This window comes from Chiloscyllium punctatum, chromosome 1, assembly GCF_047496795.1.
Source record: "Chiloscyllium punctatum isolate Juve2018m chromosome 1, sChiPun1.3, whole genome shotgun sequence".
Classification (NCBI taxonomy): Eukaryota; Metazoa; Chordata; class Chondrichthyes; order Orectolobiformes; family Hemiscylliidae; genus Chiloscyllium; species Chiloscyllium punctatum.
In genome coordinates, this window is record NC_092739.1 from 73,971,562 (window position 1) to 73,990,412 (window position 18,851).

At 38.9% G+C, this 18,851-nt stretch overlaps 1 protein-coding gene across 5 annotated transcripts in view; it reads left to right on the forward strand.

Annotated features, from left to right (window-relative positions):
• The window catches only part of atp10d (ATPase phospholipid transporting 10D), a 218,547-nt gene that overhangs the window by 89,117 nt on the left and 110,579 nt on the right, over positions 1-18,851 (forward strand). For all 5 annotated transcript variants that reach the window (XM_072568569.1, XM_072568561.1, XM_072568552.1 and 2 more), the window contains one exon: positions 2,357-2,551. In XM_072568569.1, coding sequence (XP_072424670.1) covers positions 2,357-2,551 — 195 coding nt within the window. The remainder of the gene's footprint in view (positions 1-2,356; positions 2,552-18,851) is intronic.

Here is an 18,851-nt window from a genome sequence, read left to right on the forward strand (position 1 = left end):
CAGGGCCTTAAAAAGCAAAATATGACATCAAACTTTATGGGAGAGATTAAATCGGATGGTCTGATCTAAAAGAGACAGAATTTAAGGAAAAATGTCTTAAAGGAGAAAAGTGAGGTAACATAGTGGAGAATTATAAGGAGGGAATGTCAGAGTTTGGGGTCCTAAGCAACTAAGAGCATGGCCACCAATGGTAGAACACTTGAAATCAAAACATTCAAGAGGCCAAAATTAGAAGAATGCAAATTTCAGAAGATTGAGAGGCTGTAGGAGTATAAGGAAAGACACGAAAGCAAGGATGAGAATTTTAAATTCAAGTTGCCTGACAGGCAACATTGGCAGTCAGTGTGGAGTACAAGGACGAATGGTAAAAGGCTTAGGCACTGATAAAATCAGAAGACCCTTTCCTAAGGAGTCTGACTGGCTCAAAGAATAAGGTGTCTAAGTAATTTTGATGTCTGTGATTTGTTGCGGTGTCTGCAGCTCTGCCTTCAACTCAATTCTGAACTGAAGTTTCTGCTGCCGAGAATACCAAAAGCAGGCATGTTGGCCCTGGATCTCACTGGTATCCAGAAGTTCGCATATTCTTTAATCACTGCACATCACCTGCCCTGCCATCTTTAAAATGTGTTAATTAATTAATACTTGCTACTTAATTTATAATTAGAACAGCCTTCACCTCCCAATACATTTAAGTACTGCCAACAAACTTTACAATACTGACAAAACAATACATTGCTTATAAAAACCTATGGTTTCTAATAGTAATTATTACTGATTTTGTGCTGCTTTTGCTGCACAAAAATGGAAATCAAGTGTTGGAGACTTAAAAGGGAGAAGATAAAAACCACATCTTCCATACCCGTCACTGAACACTCCACTCAGCTGATTTTACTAGTTGCAGTAAACTTTACTTAAAGCACCTCTTTCCTCCATACACTAAATTCCCAAATATATTCACTTGAATTCATCCTCACTGATGGCAAAACCCCTTCACACTGACTGTGCATCCTTACTGACCCAAGTGCTTTTAAATCTTGTCTATCACAGTGCAGTTTAGTACTCTAGGAAACAAATTTTACAATGTAAGGAATGTTATTTGCAGGTACAGTAATGTTTTTATCTCTCAAAAAATATGTGCATTTGAAAAAGAAAAATGTGCGTCCTACACCAGAAATACTTATTTTGTTGTTCTTTTCACAGTTGCCGCCTGATGTACTGAGCATTTCTAACATTTTCAATTTTTATTTCGGACTCCCAGGAATTGCAATATTGCTTTCCGGTCAACAGCTAGTGGATCATGAGGAAAGCATGAAATGGCATTTACTATAGAGGTTTACAAAATTGAGGGGCATGGATAGGATAAATAGACAAAGTCTTTTCCCTGGGATCGGGGAGTCCAGAACTAGAGGGCATATGTTTAGGATGAGCGGGGAAAGATATAAAAAAGACCTAAGAAGCAACTTTTTCACGCAGATGGTGGTACATGTATGGAATGAGCTGCCAGAGGATTAGGTGGAGGCTGGTACAATTGCAACATTTAAGAGGCATTTGGATGGATATATGAATAGGAAGGGTTTGGAGGGATATGGGCCAGGTGCTAGCAGGTGGGACTAGATTGGGTTGGGATATCTAGTCTGCATTGGACCGAAGGATCTGTTTCCATGCTGTACATCTCTATGACTCTATTGCTACATCACTTGAAAATAAAGCCAGTTTGGAAACATAGCAGGATAAAAAAAGTCCTAATCTCTCCAGAAAGCTATGTTCCCTCATTCTCCTCCTCCTCCCACCTATCCAGTTAGAACACTGGGATTTGTGTTTGATCCCATCCATACAGTCGTCTTGGAGCATGTCTGGTATTTTTGAAGTCTTGCTGTTTGAATTTGCTACCAGGGATCATTTGTCAAGGAAGCTGACATTTTGGCACTAATGTATGGCATTTAACATGATGTAGATATTTTACATATATTGATTAATATTTTAGGAGTAAATGGTATGTCACAAGCAGTTTGGTTCTTTAATTTCAAATCTGCTGTATTTGTGTTGAGAATATGTCTGGTATTGGATGCATTTATTTTCACAAGTTTTGGTTAATCCACAGCAGCATGAGCTGTTTTTTAAGGTAATACATTGTAATAGTTTTATTGGCCAAAGTTTCTTTTTAAATATCGAACTCTGGTATACCCATTAACCAGGCAAAACATTTTATTCTCTCAAAAGCTGCAAAGAAATAGTCTCCTAACTCTCTCATGCCATTTTAATCACCACTGAATGCTTAAGTAAATTATTCGAGAGAGAGAATTATTTTCTTGTGCGTTTTCAATTATTAATTTCATTTTCATTTTGTGTTCTTCAGGATTGCAAATCTTTACTTCCTATTCATTGTTGTTCTCAATTGGGTCCCCTTAGTGGAAGCATTTCAGAAGGAGATAACCATGTTGCCATTAGTAGTGGTTCTTGCAATTATTGCAATTAAAGATGGAATTGAAGATTACCGTCGCTACAAGTTTGACAAACAAATAAACAATCGAACAACTAAAGTATATGACAAGTAAGTATGCACATTCCCCTTTCTTCACAACAATTTAGGAAAGGTGTCATTATTCTTTCAAGTAATGTTTGTGTGTGTTCTTTTTAAAGGTCATAGAATTTATTTATCAAATGCTTACTAACCAGTAATTTTAAATTTTGAAATTTATATACTCAGGATTACTCCCTCCTTTGAACCTGTAAGCTTCCTGTTACAGTGCAAGTCGATTCATACTTCAAAGCTTTGTGGTTTCTTAAGATCATTCTTGACCTTCAAGACAATATGATGAAGGTTCATGATAGATAGTTATTATTTGGAAACTTCGGTTTCTAAAGTGGACAGAGTCATGCATAGCAGTATATTTAATTTATAATTCTATAATCTGTTTAAAGAGAAGAAATAGTTTTGGTTTCATTTTTGAGTTCTGAGAGTGGTGTTGGATTGTCCAAAGTTTTGTTTACAAGCATCGAAATGAGTTTTATTTTTAAATTCCTGAAGTGAATAATTAAGCACATTAGAAAGAAAAATAGAATCACTTCAAAACAGTTGGTAGAATTTGAATGCAATAAAAATCTGAAATTAAGTGTCTAGTGGTGACTGAAACCGTTGTCAATTGTCAGAAAAAAACTATTGATTCACTAATGTGCTGTGGAGAAGAAAACTCATCCTTTAGCTGGCCTCCAGGCCCACAGTACTGTTTTTGACTTTTAACAGCAGTGAGGAATTGGCAATTAGTATAATGAATTTTAAGAAAATGTTACTTTGGATCGGATCCCAGCCATCTGAGGCTATCTGCGCTACAATTCCAGAGGGGAAAAAGTTTCCTCTTTCACTGGGCTCTCAAGATTCATGAACTGTTAACTATTCAATTGTACAGTGTCTTTCATTGTATCTTTCTTAAATTAATGGTGAGTGATGTTGCATTTGGGTTTTTGGGTGTGAGTGCATGAACGAATAATTCACGTGGTTATCCCACACAAAAGGCTGCTGTTGGTAACTTTTACATGGCTTGTACTCCAGCAGAGGTTTAAAGATGCACACCTGTTTCTTAAAAAAAAAAGCACTAATTAATAACTGAAAGAGAGAGGAATGAAAGTTTTGTTTTATCTCTCTTTGGAGATTTGCTTTTGGATTCCTTGTATTTCCAGTTAACTTATTAGAAACACAGAACATAGAACGCATTCGCTAAATCTTTAAGTTTCAATCTCTTCATTTCAGATAGAGAAATACCAAGAAGTAACAGACCTGCAATCATTTTAGAGATTGATCTGCCTATATCTTTATAAGTATCTTTTTATCCTGGCCTACTTTTAGTTATTTTATATCTATTTTCAGTTAATAACCTTGTTACTTTTACTTAAATAACCACAGCAACATCTGTCCCAGTCTGTAGAAGGGCTAACAGAAGTCAACCATTAACTACTACAAGAGAGTGTAGAAAGTATGCTAGTAGTTTTGTATGCACTGGATCATTAGTATTCATCAGTGTTCATCAAAATACATTTCAGAATATTTTACCGTGGAAGGTTTGTGGTTCACTTTATGTCAAAATTGAAATTTTTAATTGTTTCATTTTGCTTATGTTAAAAATATTGAGATGATATATATTAAACCTGACAATTTTCTCATTGATTAAGAAAGAGCGGGTGCTAAACTTGTACCGTTGTGGCTTATTTTTATTGTTTAAGAATAATGCACACCTGAGATCAAGTGGCATTGCAAATTATGTTCACTAGATATTAATCTTGCCTGGACAAATGCTGTGTAATTTGCAGTGGTTCTAATGGAATTTATCAGAAGTGATTGTCAGTAAACAATGTGTATTTTTTACTGCAATTATGTAGGGTCCAAACCAGTTTTCAAAATGTTAATCCAGCAGTGTCTGTGAAAGAGATAGTAAATAGCTCTCAGTTGAAGAAAATTCCTTCTTTCTGCTGGCAGCTATCATACTTCCAGTAGCTGCAGAGTCGTCTCTTCAACACCCTTCCTTGCCCAATAACTTTCTATCAGTTTGGACTGACCTGTATCTTTGAAAAATGATTGGGTTGAATTCAAATTAGAAATTAAAATGCAAAATATACAAAATACATTTGTAACTGACAAAATAAATTAGGTTCATTAACAGACTCTGATAAGAGCTACATACAAGTTAGTACCTGTGTGAATGGGCATTCAGCCCTTGTTAATCATTTTAAAATAATTAAGGTGCATAACATTGCATTTAATTCTCTTTTAAGCTTCCAAAATTAAGCGAAGATAATAGCATAGTGATCATTTCACTGGAATAGTAAACTGCAGACTGAGGCTAATGCTTTGGTGACATTGGTTTACATCCTACCAAGGTAGCTGGTGAAACTTAAATTCAGTTCGTAAACCTGGAATTGAAAATCTCAGCATAGATGGCCATGAAACCATCAGTCTCATAGAGGGACTGTTTCATGTTGAAGAGGATTTAACTGAATTCCAGTCATTAGGTGCATGCATTTCACTCACTGTCTTCTTAGAACATAAGAAATAAGAGCAAAGTAGGCTTTTCCACCCCTCAAAGAGGAGAAAGTGAGGACAGCAGATACTGGAGATCAGAGTCGAGAGTGTGGTGCTGGAAAAGCACAGCCAGTCAGGCAGCATCCGAGGAGCAGGAGAATCGACATTTCGGGCATAAGCCCTTCATCAGGAATGAGGCTTGAGGGTCGAGACTGAGAGATAAATGGGAGGGGGGTGGGGTTGGGGGGAGATGATAGGTCAGAGGGGACAGTGATGGATGGGTCTGGAGGGCAGTGCCAAATTGGAGGCTTGGGACTGGGATAATGTGGGGGGAGAGGAAATGAGGAAGCTGTTGGAATCCACACTTATCCCATATGGTTGCAGGGTCCCAAGGCGGAATATGAGGTGTTCCTCCTCCAGGCGTCTGATGGTATAAGTTTGGTGGTGGAGGAGGCACAGGATCTGGCATGTCCTTGACAGAGTGGTCGGGGGAATTGAAGTGTTCAGTCACGGAGCGGTGGAGTTGGTGGGTGCAGGTGTCCCAGAGATGTTCTCTGAAATGATCTGCACAATGGCGCCCTATCTCCCCGATGTAGAGGAGATCACGGTGCAACGGATGGAATAGATGACATTGGGAGACTTGCAGGTGAATTTCTAATGGATGTGGAAGGATCCCTTGGGGCCTTGGATGGAGGTGAGGGGAGTGGTGTGGGCGCAGGTTTTGCACTTCCTGAGGTAGCAGGAAAAGGTGCCAGGTGTGGGCTGGTGGGAGGTGTGGACCTGATGCAGGAGTTGCAGAGGGAATGGTCTTTTCGGAACGCTGATAGGGGTGGGGAGGGAAATATATCTCGTTGTGGGGTCTGTTTGGAGGTGGTGGAAGTGGCAGAGGATGATGCAATGTATGTGAAGGTTGGTGGGGTGGAAGATGAGAACTGAGTGGGTTCTGTCTTTGTTGCGTTGGGAGGGGTGGTGTTCAAGGGCGGTGAAGTAAAGTGGAAGAGATGTGCTGGAGGGTATCGCCAACCACGTGGGAAGGGAAGTTGCGATTGTGGAAGAAGGCCCCTCAACCCTGCCTCACCATTCAAGAAGATCATGGCTGATCTGCCCTGGTGCTTAATTCTTTTTCATGAAAACTCATCATAGATCACAATTCAAAGAAACCATTTACCCCCCTCTTTATATGCTTTCAGTGATCTAGCTCCATAACTCTCTGGGGTAGAGAATTGCATTAATTCTTTACCCTCTTGCAGAAGAAATTCCTTTGTATCTCCTTTATAAATTAGTATCTCCTTATTCTGTAATTATAACCCCTAAATCAAAATTCCTATTCTACCCTGTCAAGTCCCCTCAGAATCTTATATGTTTCAATAAGGTCACTCCTCATTTTTCTAAATTCTAATGAACAAAGACCTATTTAGCCATAAACAAAAAGAGAAATTGCTGTAAAACCTCAGCAGGTCTGGCAGCATCTGTGGAGAAAAATCAGTTAACATTTTGGGTCAAATGACCCTTCCTCAGAACCCAGAATTCAACACTGGCACCTCCACATCATGGCAAGCGCACAATCTGGCTCAAGCCTTGGAGATGCCGGTGTTGGACTGGGGTGCACAAAGTTAAAAATCACAACACCAGTTTATAGTCAAACAGGTTTTATTGGAAGCACACTAGCTTTTGGAGCGCCACTTCTTTATCAGGTGGTTGTGGAGGATACAATTGTCAGACACAGAATTTATAGCAAAAGGATTACAGTGTGATGTAACTGAAATTATACATTGAATAATACCTTAATTGTTTGTTGAGGCTTTCATCTGTTAGAATACTATGATAGTTCCACTTCTTTCATGTGTAAATCACAAAACCTTTTTTTTAAAGTTGAATTCTCAGGTTAACTGTAACAATTGGTGTTAGCTAGATAATATATTGAAGGTCTTAGCCCCCTGTGTTCTTTGTCTTTGCCATAATGTTTAGACTGATCGTAAACTAAAAAGTAAGATAACAGAGTTTACATGTAACTCTGCAAGTCCAAATTCACCCCACAAACGTATATGTATATGTGTGCATGTGAGTCTTTGTGTGTGTCTGTCTCTGTCTGGGTTGGGGGGTTGAGTGAGAGAGAGTGTATATGTGTGTGTTTTTGTCTACTCAATTAACCTGTCTGAATACTCTTGCCAATTCCTTAGGCTCTCATCGCAATATGCCTTCCCACCTATTTTGTATTATTAGCAAACTTTGATACATTACATCCCGTCCTTTTCTCAGTCATTAATATAGCTAGTAAAAATTAAGGCCTTTGCATTGATCCTTGTGGCACTCTAGTTGTATTTTTCCAAACTGAAAAAGACTTATTAACCCTGATTCTGTCTTCTATGTGTTAACCAATCTACAATCCGTGCCAAGACATTAACCCTCCGTTACACCCATCTTCTGCCTTAACCTTCCTGTAGCACCTTAGAGAAATCCAACTACGCTACGTTGACATTTGTCTTTATTAATTCTGCTTGTTATTATCCTCAAAGAACTCTAGCAAATTTGGCAAACATGATTTTCCTTGCAAAAACAAAAAATTAACTCTCTCTACTCTCTCTAATTGCATTAAGCTTTACGAATATCCTGCTTTTTCTTCCTTAGTAACTGATTCTAGCATTTTCCCAACAACAGATAAGGTATACTTGCCTGTAGTTCCCTGCTTTTTGTCTCCTTCCTTGTTGAACAGAGGTATCACTTTAATGGTTTTCCAATTTGCTAGAACCCTCCCAGAATTCTGAGTTTGGGAATATTTCAATCAATGCCTCCATTATCTCTGCAGTTAGCTCCTTTTAAAACACTTGGATGCTAGCCATTAAGTCTGCATTTATTGCCTGCCCCTAGTTACCCTTGAGAATGTGGTGGTGAGCTGCCTTCTTGAACTGCTGCAGTCCACCTGCTGCATGTAGGTTCACCCACAATGCCCTTTGGGAGGGAATTCCAGGATTTTGACCTAGCAACTGTGAAGGAATGCTGATATATTTCTAAGTCAAGATGTTAAGTAGCTTGGAGGAGAATTTGCAGATAGTGGTTTTCCAGTATACCCGCTGCACTTGTCCTTCTAGATTGAAATAGTTGTGGTTTTGCAAGGTGTTGTCTAAGGATCATTGAATTTCTGCAGTTGATCTTGTATATTGTACACACTGCTACTATTGAGCATTGTTGGTGAAAGGAGCAGATGCTTGTGGATGTGTGGTTAAACAAATGGGCTGCTTTGTTTTGGATGTTGTCAAGCTTCTTGAGTGTTATCGGAGCTGCACCAATCCAGGCAAACTGGACTGCTCCATCATAGAGCAATAGAGTCATACAGCATGAAACAGACCCTTCGGTCCAACCAGGCCGTGCCGAACATAATCCCAAACTAAACTAGTCTCGCCTGCCTGTTCGAGGCCATATCCCTCCAAATCTTTCCTATTCATGGATGTTAGTTTGCTTGCTGAGCTGGGAGGTTCATTTCCAGATGTTTCATCACCATACTAGGTAACATCTTCAGTGGACCTCAGGCGAAGCAGTGTACATGATTTCTGCTTTCTATTTATATGTTTGAGTTTCTTTGGGTTGGTGATGTCATTTCCTGTTCTTTTTCTCCAGGGGTGGTAGAGGGGTCTAACTCGATGCTTTTGTTGATAGAGTTCCAGTTGGAATGCCATGCTTCTAGGAATTCTCGTGTGTGTCTCTGTTTGGCTTCTCCTAGGATGGATGTGTTGTCCCAGTCGAAGTGGTGTCCTTCCTTATCTGTATGTAAGGATACTAGTGAGAGAGGGTCATATCGTGTTGTGGCTAGTTTTCTGCCTTTTTTTCCAATGTAGTATTTGTTACAGTTCTTGCACGGTATTTTGTAAATGACATTAGATTTGCTTGTTGTCTGTATAGGGTCTTTTAAGTTCGTTAGCTGCTGTTTTAGTGTGTTGGTGGGTTTGTGGGCTACCATGATGCCAAGAGATCTGAGTAGTCTGGCAGTCATTTCCGAGATGCCTTTGATGTAGGGGACAGTGGCTAGGGTTTCTGGACGTGTTTTGTCTGCTTGTTTAGGTTTGTTGCTGAGAATCTGACGGACTATGTTTATTGGGTACCCATTCTTTTTGAATACACAGTATGGGTGCTTTTCCTCTGCTCTGCGTAGTTCCTCTGTGCTGCAGTGTGTGTTGGCTCATTGAAATAATGTTCTGATGTAGCTTTGTTTGTGGTTGATGGGGTTATTGCTTCTGTAGTTCAATGTTTGGTCCATATGTGTTGTTTTCCTATAGACACTGGTTTGAAGTTCCCCATTGGCTGTTCGCTCTACTGTGACACCTAGGAATGGCAGTTTGTTGTTGTTTTCCTCCTCTTTAGTGAATTTTATGCCAATAAAGATATTATTGATGGTCTTGAAGGTTTCCTCTAATTTGTTTTGTTTTGTGATGACAAAGGTGTCATCCACGTAGCGGACCCAAAGTTTGGGTTGGATGGTTGTTCGAGTCTCTGCATTATTGCCTCTGCTAAGATACCCTGATATCGGAGGTCCCATGGGTGTTCTGTTGGTTTGTCTGTAGGTTTTGTTGTTGAAGGTGAAGTGTGTGGTAAGGCACAGGTCCAGTAGCTTAACGATACTGTCCTTGCTGATGAAGTTAGTGGTGTTTGGTGTATGTGTCTTTGGGTCTTCTAATAGTGTAGTCAGTGTTTCCTTGACCAGGTTAATGTTGATTGATGTAAACAGGGCTGTTACATCAAAGGAGACCATTATTTCATCCTTTATCTATCTTAGTGTCTTTGGTCTTCAGGAATTCTTGGGTGGAGTGGATGGAGTGGCGTGAGTCTTCTACTAAGTGTTTTAGTCTTTGGTGTAACTCCTTGGCTAATCTGTAAGTTGGTGTTCCAGGTAACGAGACTATGGGTCGGAGGGGGGCTCCTTGTTTGTGAATTTTCGGTAACCTATCGAACCATGGTGTGTTGGATCTGTCTGGTTTCATTTTTTTGGAAGTCGAATTCATTTATTTCTCCAGATTTCTGAAGTTTTTTGATTAAGGCTGTGATTTGGTTCTCAAGTTGTGGGGTTGAGTCTATCACCACTTGTTGGTATGTCTTGGTATCTGTAAGTAATGCGTTCACTTTTTCAATGTAGTGTCTTCGATTTAGAATGACTGTCAAGTGTCCTTTGTCTGCAGGTAGGATGACAATGTTTTTATCTTTTTTAGTCTTTCTAGGGCTTTCCTTTCTTGTGTATTGAGTGTGTTTCCTTCATTGTTTCTGCTTAATGTTGGTGTGACTATCTGTCTGATGGCTTACTTGGTTTCTTCTGTGAGTTGGTTGTCTTTTAGTGTTGTTTCTAATGCTGCGAAGAAATCTTTCTTGTCCACATCCTGGCAGTTGTAATTTAATCCTCTTACTAAGATGGCTTTTTCAGTGTCTGTTAAGGGTCGGTCAGGTAAGTTTTTTTAACCATGCTTCTGTGTTGTCAGTGTTGTTACTTTGTGTAAGTTTGTCTAGTTTCTTCTGCAGGTCGGGTTTTTCATTTTCTGTGTTTGTCGCTGTCTAATATCAATGGCTTGTTGTACTGTGTCTGTCCGTTCATGGTCTGTTGCATGTGTGAGTAACGGTCTGTTGTGGGCATTTCTCTAAGCATTCTGTGGCCATTTTGCTACTATCGCTTCAGCTAGCGGGGAGGCTTGTATTTAAGACATTTACATAGTACCTGTTTTCTTAGGCATTTGTGCCCGAAGAACAGCTGTTCGCGGGTGGCACTCTGGGTGGCATTTTTGGGCCTATTCCTATTTATGTATCCTTCCAAATACTTATGACTTGTGCTTTGTAGATGGTGGATAGGCTTTGAGAATTAGGAGATAAGTTACTCACCAGAGTATTCCTAACTTTTGACCTGCTCTTGTCGCCACTATTTATCTGGTTCGTCCAGTTTAGTTTTCCTGGTAACCCCCAGGATGTTAATCAAGGGGGAATTCAGTGAAGATAATACCATTGAATGTCAAATGATTAAATCATCTCTTATTGGAGATGGGAATTGCCTGGCATTTTTGTCGCATGAATATTACTTGCCACATGTCATTCCAAGCCTGAGATTGTCCAGATTTTGTTGCATTTGAACATGGACTGCTTTGTAGTATCTGAGGAGTCACAAATGGTGTTGAACATTTTGCGACATTTGATACTTTAGGGATATTTGCAGTGAAAACTATTGCAAAATATTAGTTTCAATTATCTACCATTTCTCTATACCCAGTTATTAATTTCAGTTGTATCCAGTCTTGCACTTATTTTTTCTTTCTCTTTATGCACACATAGAAGCTCTTGCTGTTTCTTGCCAATTTACTTTGAAATAACTCGTAATTAGTTCTTTAGTCATCTACTGTCAGTTCTTTGAAAAAAAATCCTAATCCCCTGGCCTTAGATTCTGATTGGATGCTGTCCTTGACTACCTTTGACATGAGTATTTCATTCTTTTCATCAAATTCTTCTTTTTAACCAGAATAAATCTTTACTGAGCTTTATGTAATATTCGCTTAAACGTCTGCCGCTGCTCATTCCCCTTAGTCTATTTTCCAAATCTGCTTTTGGAAACACTTTATTTGTGCATCTGGAATTGGCCTTATTTAAATTGCAGACACTGGGTTGATTGTGTCGTTTCTCTCTTTCAGACCGAGTTTGAAATTCTACCATGTTATAACTGTATCCCATAAAGTATCCTTAACAATTACATAACCGCTAACTCTTGTCAATTTTATTTCATTGTTGTTTTGAAAATTGCCCAAAGTGTTACAGTTTGTTTTAATATATCCTATTCCATCAAAAATAGCCATGTGGATTTCAGATCAACTACTACATATAACGCGTCCAACTTAAAATTAAATGTATAACCTTTTCGGTGAGCAAGTTAAGTTGCTTACAATTGAACTGGCTCAGCCTGATAACTTTACATGACAATCATGTCCTCTTTAAATTGGTTGATCACAACAGCTAAAGTCAGACATCTCACAAAATGCGCTTTGTTAGACTTCTAACTGGACCCTATAGCTCCAAAATTGGTTGCCCTTTCAATTTCTTGAAGTGCAAGCTGATAACAGGACAGTGGGGATAATGGTAAATGAGACCTTGGTGAATGATATAACCAGCAGTACAGTTCCCTAACTAATCATTTATAAAGATTGAAAAAAGCAGAAATTACTGTGAGGAGAAAAATAGATAGCATGAGTAAATTCATTATCAAATCAGGTACAGAAAGAGAACCAAAGAGAGAAAAAGTGACAGAAAATAACAGTGAAAAATTACAAGAATAGTTTGTTTTCTTAAGGAGTGAGAGTCTAATTATTTTATATTTGTTAATGGATGCCAGTGTTGCCTGATAGGCCTGCATTTATCACCAAATCCATTGCCTTGGATAAGATGCTGGTGAGTGTTTTTCTGAACTCCTGCCATCCTTGGGATGTAGCTACGTCCACACTGATATTAGGAAGAGAGTGTGATATAAGTCTGGTTGATGAGCAACCTGGATGGGAACTTAATGATGTTCCTTTGCATCTGATACCCTTGTTCATCTAAGTGAGAGAGGTCATTTGTTTGGTGGTGAAGTAAGTGAATGTTGCAGATGATGGATGGCATGCCAGTCAAGTTGGCTACTTTGTCATGGATGGTGTCTAGTTTGTTGAATACTGGTGGAGCTGCACCCATTCGAGCAAATGGGGAGCATTTTATCACATTCCTACCTTGTAGATAGGTGTGTTAGTCAATGCTGAATTCCACACCACCTGCTGTATTGGTAAGAGTACAGATCCAATATATTCCCTTTAAGGTGAAATGTAGGAGCAACAACTCAGAGAACTTTTGATGACCATAAATATTCAAGACTGGATAAGATAGAAAAGGGTGGCTTTTAACAGATACAAATTGAGCAAGTACAGTAAGGAGCTTAAGAAAACAATTAGGAGGGGCAAAAGAGAGCATGGAAAGATACTGGTGGGTAATACTAGGGAGAATACCAAGATATTCTATAAATTATCAAGGGGATGAGAATAAGCAGGGAAAGAATAGGGATAATTTGGAATCCAAGAGTAATCCGTGCATGAAGCTAGAGGACATTGGTTAGGTGTGAAATGAGTACTTCACGTTTGTCATCATTTGGAGAAGGAGGATATAAATACAGAATTTGTAAAGAGGGTCCGTGAACAGCCTTACATAGGGAACATGGTGGTTATAGAAGGTTTGGCAGACTTGAAAGTTGACAAATCCCCAGATCTTGATGAGTTGTATCCTAGGCTGCTGTGGGAGACGAGGGAAGAAATTGAGAGCTCCGACCTAAATTTTTCATTACGTCCTGGTCATAGGAGATCTACCAGAAAACTAGAGGACAGCTAGTGTGGTTCCTCTTTTCAAGAAGGGTGGTAGAGATCAACCAGAGAATTAGAGACCAATGAGTTTTGCATCAGTGGTAGGGAAACTATTGGACAAAATTTATCTCAACTTGGAAAGGCAAGATTTGTTCTACCTTCTTAGTCACCTCTTCAAAAAGAACTCTTAGCAAATTTGTGAGACACAATTTTCCATGCACAAAGTCATTCTAATTATTCCTAATTCGTTCTAACTGCATGTAGATACTGTCTCTCAGAATCCCCTCCAATACCTTATCCACCACTAATGTTAGACTCACCCCTGTGTAGTTCCCTGGCTTTTCCTTGCAGCTTTTCTTCAATAATGACACAACATTAGCCACCCTCCAGTTTTCTGTGGCTGCCGATTTAATGCAGATGTACCGACTGGGATCCGTAGTTCTTCCCCAGCTTCCCACAGTGTCCTAAAATACACTTCATTAGGACACAGGGATCTATTTACTTTTTACTTGTTTTACGACCTCTAGCACCTCCTCTTCTGTAATATAGACTCTTAACAAGACATTGCTATTTATCTCCCTGAGTTCCCTCGTTTCCATGTCTTTCTCCACAGTAAATACTGATGTGAAATATTTATTTAGATCACACTCACCTCTGCATAGTCTGCCTCGCTAATTTTTAGGGTGCCCTATTCTCTCCCTAGTTATGTTTTTGCCCCTAATATACTTGTAGAATATCTTTGAATTCTCCTTTACCCTATCCACCAAATCTATCTTTCTGCTCTTGATTTTCCTCCCACATTCCCTTTATTCTTCAAAGGATTCACTTAATTCCAGTTGGTTATGCATGACATATGCTTCCTCCTTTTTCTTGACCAGAATAGTCACCCAGTGTTTCCTACTCCTGACAGTCTTGCCTTTCTCACCGGCAGGAACTGTTATTATCTTGCTTTTGAAAGCCTTCTATTTGCCAGATGTCCCTTTACCTGTGAGCAGCCACCCCCGAAGAACTTTAGGGCAAACTTTCACATTGTTTATGTTGCATCACATTCTTACAGTCGTTTTTCCAGCAAGATTTGGCCAATTAGCTCATGCAGTGTACCTATATCCAGAAGTTATTGTGTTAATTGTCTATGAGGAGTTGTTGGAATGTTCCAACTGGTGAAATGAAATATCACTTTACTGTATGCCCTGTCTCTATTGCAGCAATGTTTGTAGTAACAAAGAAATTAAGGTATTAAGCATTATGAGTGATTACAATTCCCAAAGAAATAGCATGTGTACAACCAGGTGTTTTACAGGTGGGTGGTGCAGGAAGCAAGTTGAGCCAAATGCAAGGGTATGGTTAGCAAGTGAAGCACAAGCTTGGTAACTCTGAGGATTGTCGTTCACCAAACAAAGTTTTCCAAGCCATGGGTTTGACCATTCGGAGACCAGGGCAGCAAGATTTAAATGGCTGAGGATATTTAGATGGAAAAATATGATTCTGAAGAAGACTGCATGAATGCAGATGAAGAATGAAATATGAAGGAGAGCTCTAAGAGGATTGTGACTTCTAATTTATTGACTGGAGAGAGCACAAAAACCATAAACCAAAAATATTTGGGAAATGGGATCAAGACAACAAAGTATACGGTGTGGTCCTTTATTCCCAAGAATCTCTTTGAACAGCTGCATCGACTGGCCAACGTATATTTTATCTTCATTGCCGTGCTCAACTTTGTGCCCGTTGTCAATGCTTTTCAGCCAGTGATCAGTCTTATCCCTGTTATAATTGTCCTTCTCCCAAATGCTATCAAAGATGTCTGGGAGGATCACAGGCGTTTCATCTCCGATCAAAGAATTAATCAGAATTTATGTCTTGTCTACAACAGGTAAAAAATAATTTTCAAGTGCTGTGATAATTCTTTGAACTTCAGGGTGCAAATAGCAAGAGGTTTTAGTGGTCAATGTCGAGGCAGATGATCAGGGGGTACTGGAATTTTATTCATCAGGAAATAAATGACTTTAGAAGTTGCTGAATCACAAATATAAAAAAAAATCAACTTGTGTTAAATTTTAATCACTCCTTAAGCAAGCTGGTGCTGTTTCAAAACTAGAGAAGACATTTACAGGTAAATTATTTTCTATATATGTCGAAGAATAAAAGGTGTAAATTGTTTTGCAATATACCTATAACCTCAGCATTTGTCTACTGATAAAATCTCAAAATTATGTTAAAATAAGTTAAATAGGGGCATAGTATCACTGCACTGTAATCCAGAGACCCTGGATAAAGTTCTAAGTTTGTGGGTTTGAATCCCAACATAGCAGGTGAAAGTTGAATTCAGTAGAAGTTTAGAATTAATGAGAAGCACATAACAATTATTGGTTGTCAGAAACAAATTCGTCTGATGGCACGGTCGCTCAGTGGTTGCCTCACAGCACTAAGACTCCGGTTCGATTCTAGCCTTTGGTATTGGCTAGGGTTTCCTCTGGGTGCTCCTGTTTCCTCCCACAGTTCAAAGATGTGCAGGCTAGGTGGTTTGGCTATACTGAATTGCCCTATGCCATCCAGAGTTGTGCAGGCTAGGTGGTTCAACTATGGTAAATGCGGGGTTACAGGGATAGGTTTGGAGAGTGGTGGTCTTGAGGGTGATGCAAACTCAATGGGCAGAATGGCCTCTATCTGCATTGTAGGGATTCTATACTAATATCCTTTTAGAGAGGGAGTTCTAGCATCCTTACCTGGTGTGGCCTACATGTGACTTCAGCACAGCAATGTGATTGACTTTTAATTATGCCTGAAATGGATGATAATACATTCAAGGACAGCTAGTGTTGGGCAACCACATCACATTCAGGAGTTTAAAGATTTGACTGTAGAGATACCTTCAGTTCCTAATTGGGTGTCTAATTCCTTCCTTCTAATAGGTATGTTTCGAAAGCAGCATCGTAGCAAAATCTGTGGAAGAAATATAATAAAAAATAAATACAAATTGTATAAACATATACCACTATCATGAAGAGAGAGAGAGACATTAAGCAGTTGGACCAAGCATAAGAAGTTTAAACGGGAGTAGGTAATTCAGATTCTTGTGTGCTCAGCCACTTAATATGATCTTGGCTGATCTCATCTCCACCTCAACTACACTTTCCTGCCCACTCCCTATAAACTTTTGACCCATTGCTAATTAAAATTCTGTCTATTTCATCAAATTTATTCAGTGTCTCAGTGTCCACCATACTGTAGTGAATTCCACAGATTTGTGACCATTGAGCAAAATAATTCCTCCTCACCTCTGTTTTAGATCTATTACCCCTTAGTCTAAAACTCGATTTAGATTGCCTCTCAATGGGAAACATTCACTCTACATATATTTTGTCAATCGTCTTTAGTATTTTATATACCTCAAGACTGTCTCTGTGGAGCACGTTCTCCCCTTGTCTGCATGGGTTTCCTCCGGATGCCCTAGTTTCCTTCTACATCCCAAACAATTACAGATTAGGTGGAATAACCATGCAAAATTGTTCCATAATGTCCAGGGATGTGCAGGCTAGGCGGATCAGCCATGGCAAATGCAGGGTTGCAGGGATGAAGGGTGTGTCGGGGGGAGGGGAGGAGCAATTCTGGGTGGGATGCTCTTGGAAGGGATAGTGGACCTGATGGGCCGAATGACTTGCTTCCACACCGTAGGGATTCTATGTAGCATCAGCGGAGATAGAAAAATGCAGGATTAAAATTTGAGATCACTGATGTCCTGAAAAGTGGTTAATCTGAAAAATTTACTCCCTTTTTTTTCCTCTGTGAATGATAAGTATTGATTTTCCCATAATGTTCCTTGTATATAAAAAAATTGTAAACAAAGAATGACAAATTCTGGAAATCAAAAATAAAAGCAGAAATTGCTGGAAAAATAAGCAGGTCCAGCAGCATGTGTGGAGAGAAAGCAGACTTAACAGTTCAGGTCAGAGACCCTCCTTCAGAATTGATTGTAGCTAAGAAATGTAGCATATGCTAGTAAATATATAAATAACATTTTGTTCATCTTCTACTCGTGCATCATTCAAATGATTTCTTTCTCCTTCTCCCTATACCTTTACTTTGAGCATCTGACATTTGTTCACAATCCTTTTTATTAGGACTGCAAATGACCACTGCAATCCATCTGATCCCAAAGTTCAACAAATCAACATCACTTCCATATCTCAATCATTGTTTTTGTCAGTCCTTACATTTGTATCCTCTACATTCCGTAGTCCTCAATTTTTTCTATGCTATGCACATTACCTCTGTTTCCGTGTCCTTTGCTTCTCTTATGGTATTTACTTACACACTTACTGTATTTATCTACATTTTGTTTCCATTTATCTCTGTTCATAATGCGTACGTGTTTCTTTCAGATTTCACATTCTTTATTCTGTGTATCTCAAATCAATGCTATGTTCAATGCTTGTGACTTGGAATCAGGTATGTGACTTGTCCTCTAGACAATAATTTTGGAGATGGAGCACAGGGGAAGAGATTCAGAATTACCTTGCTGCATTTGCATAAAGAAGTGAAAGCGGAGCTTGAGTAGAGATGGATGGCTGGGGTCAGTCAGAAAGAAGTCCGAAGGAGGCCAGTGACTTCATTATTTGATACTGTAGTAATTGCTTGAATTATTAAACCACCTCATAATGAAATTAAAACCTATCCAGTAACTGATGTTATCCGTTTCAGCCACACTGTTTCAGTACTGCTTTCACAAAAATACATTTGGCCATGAAGCAAATCCTTTCCTAGGCAACAGCTAACCTACTAACAATCTATCTGTTTGAATGCACTTGATTAATTAGGTGATTTTTGTGAAATGCATTAATATTTTAAATGATGGGTAATTTGAGACTTAAAGTATAGATTGTAATGATACAGCTGCAATCAGTGGATCAAGTGACATGGTTTTACTGTGCATTTTTTTTTACTGAGACCCCTTCTATAAAAATTCAGCATATGCATGCTTGTATTTTCTTTTAAGAATAGCACGTTATTTATGAGTATAGAAAAGCAAAGATATGCATTTATGTATTACCTTTCATGAGTATAGTTCTTCATAAAGTGCTTTCCAAACCATAAAGTACTGTTTGAAGTGAGGTTCCTATAGCAGTGTCCAGAAATACAATAACTAAGTTATACACAACAAGCTCTCGGAAACAAATAAAAATGTAATGACTGGATAATATATTTTTGTGATGTTGACTGTGAAATAAATACTGGGTGCGACATGGGATATGGTCCCTGTCCTTCAAAATCTTTTACATTTGCTTGAGAAGGCAGATGAGACGAAGTATGATCCTGAAGGTTTGATCAGTTTTTAGGCATTGATGGTATAAATACAGAGAGAAAACAGCAACAGTCATAAACTTTTAGAACATCTCAAGACATTTCACAAAAGTGTTGTGAAATATATTTGGCCATTCTACCAGAAATAATTGATAAAATGGGAGAAATGACCAAAAGCTTTATAAACTAGGTAGATT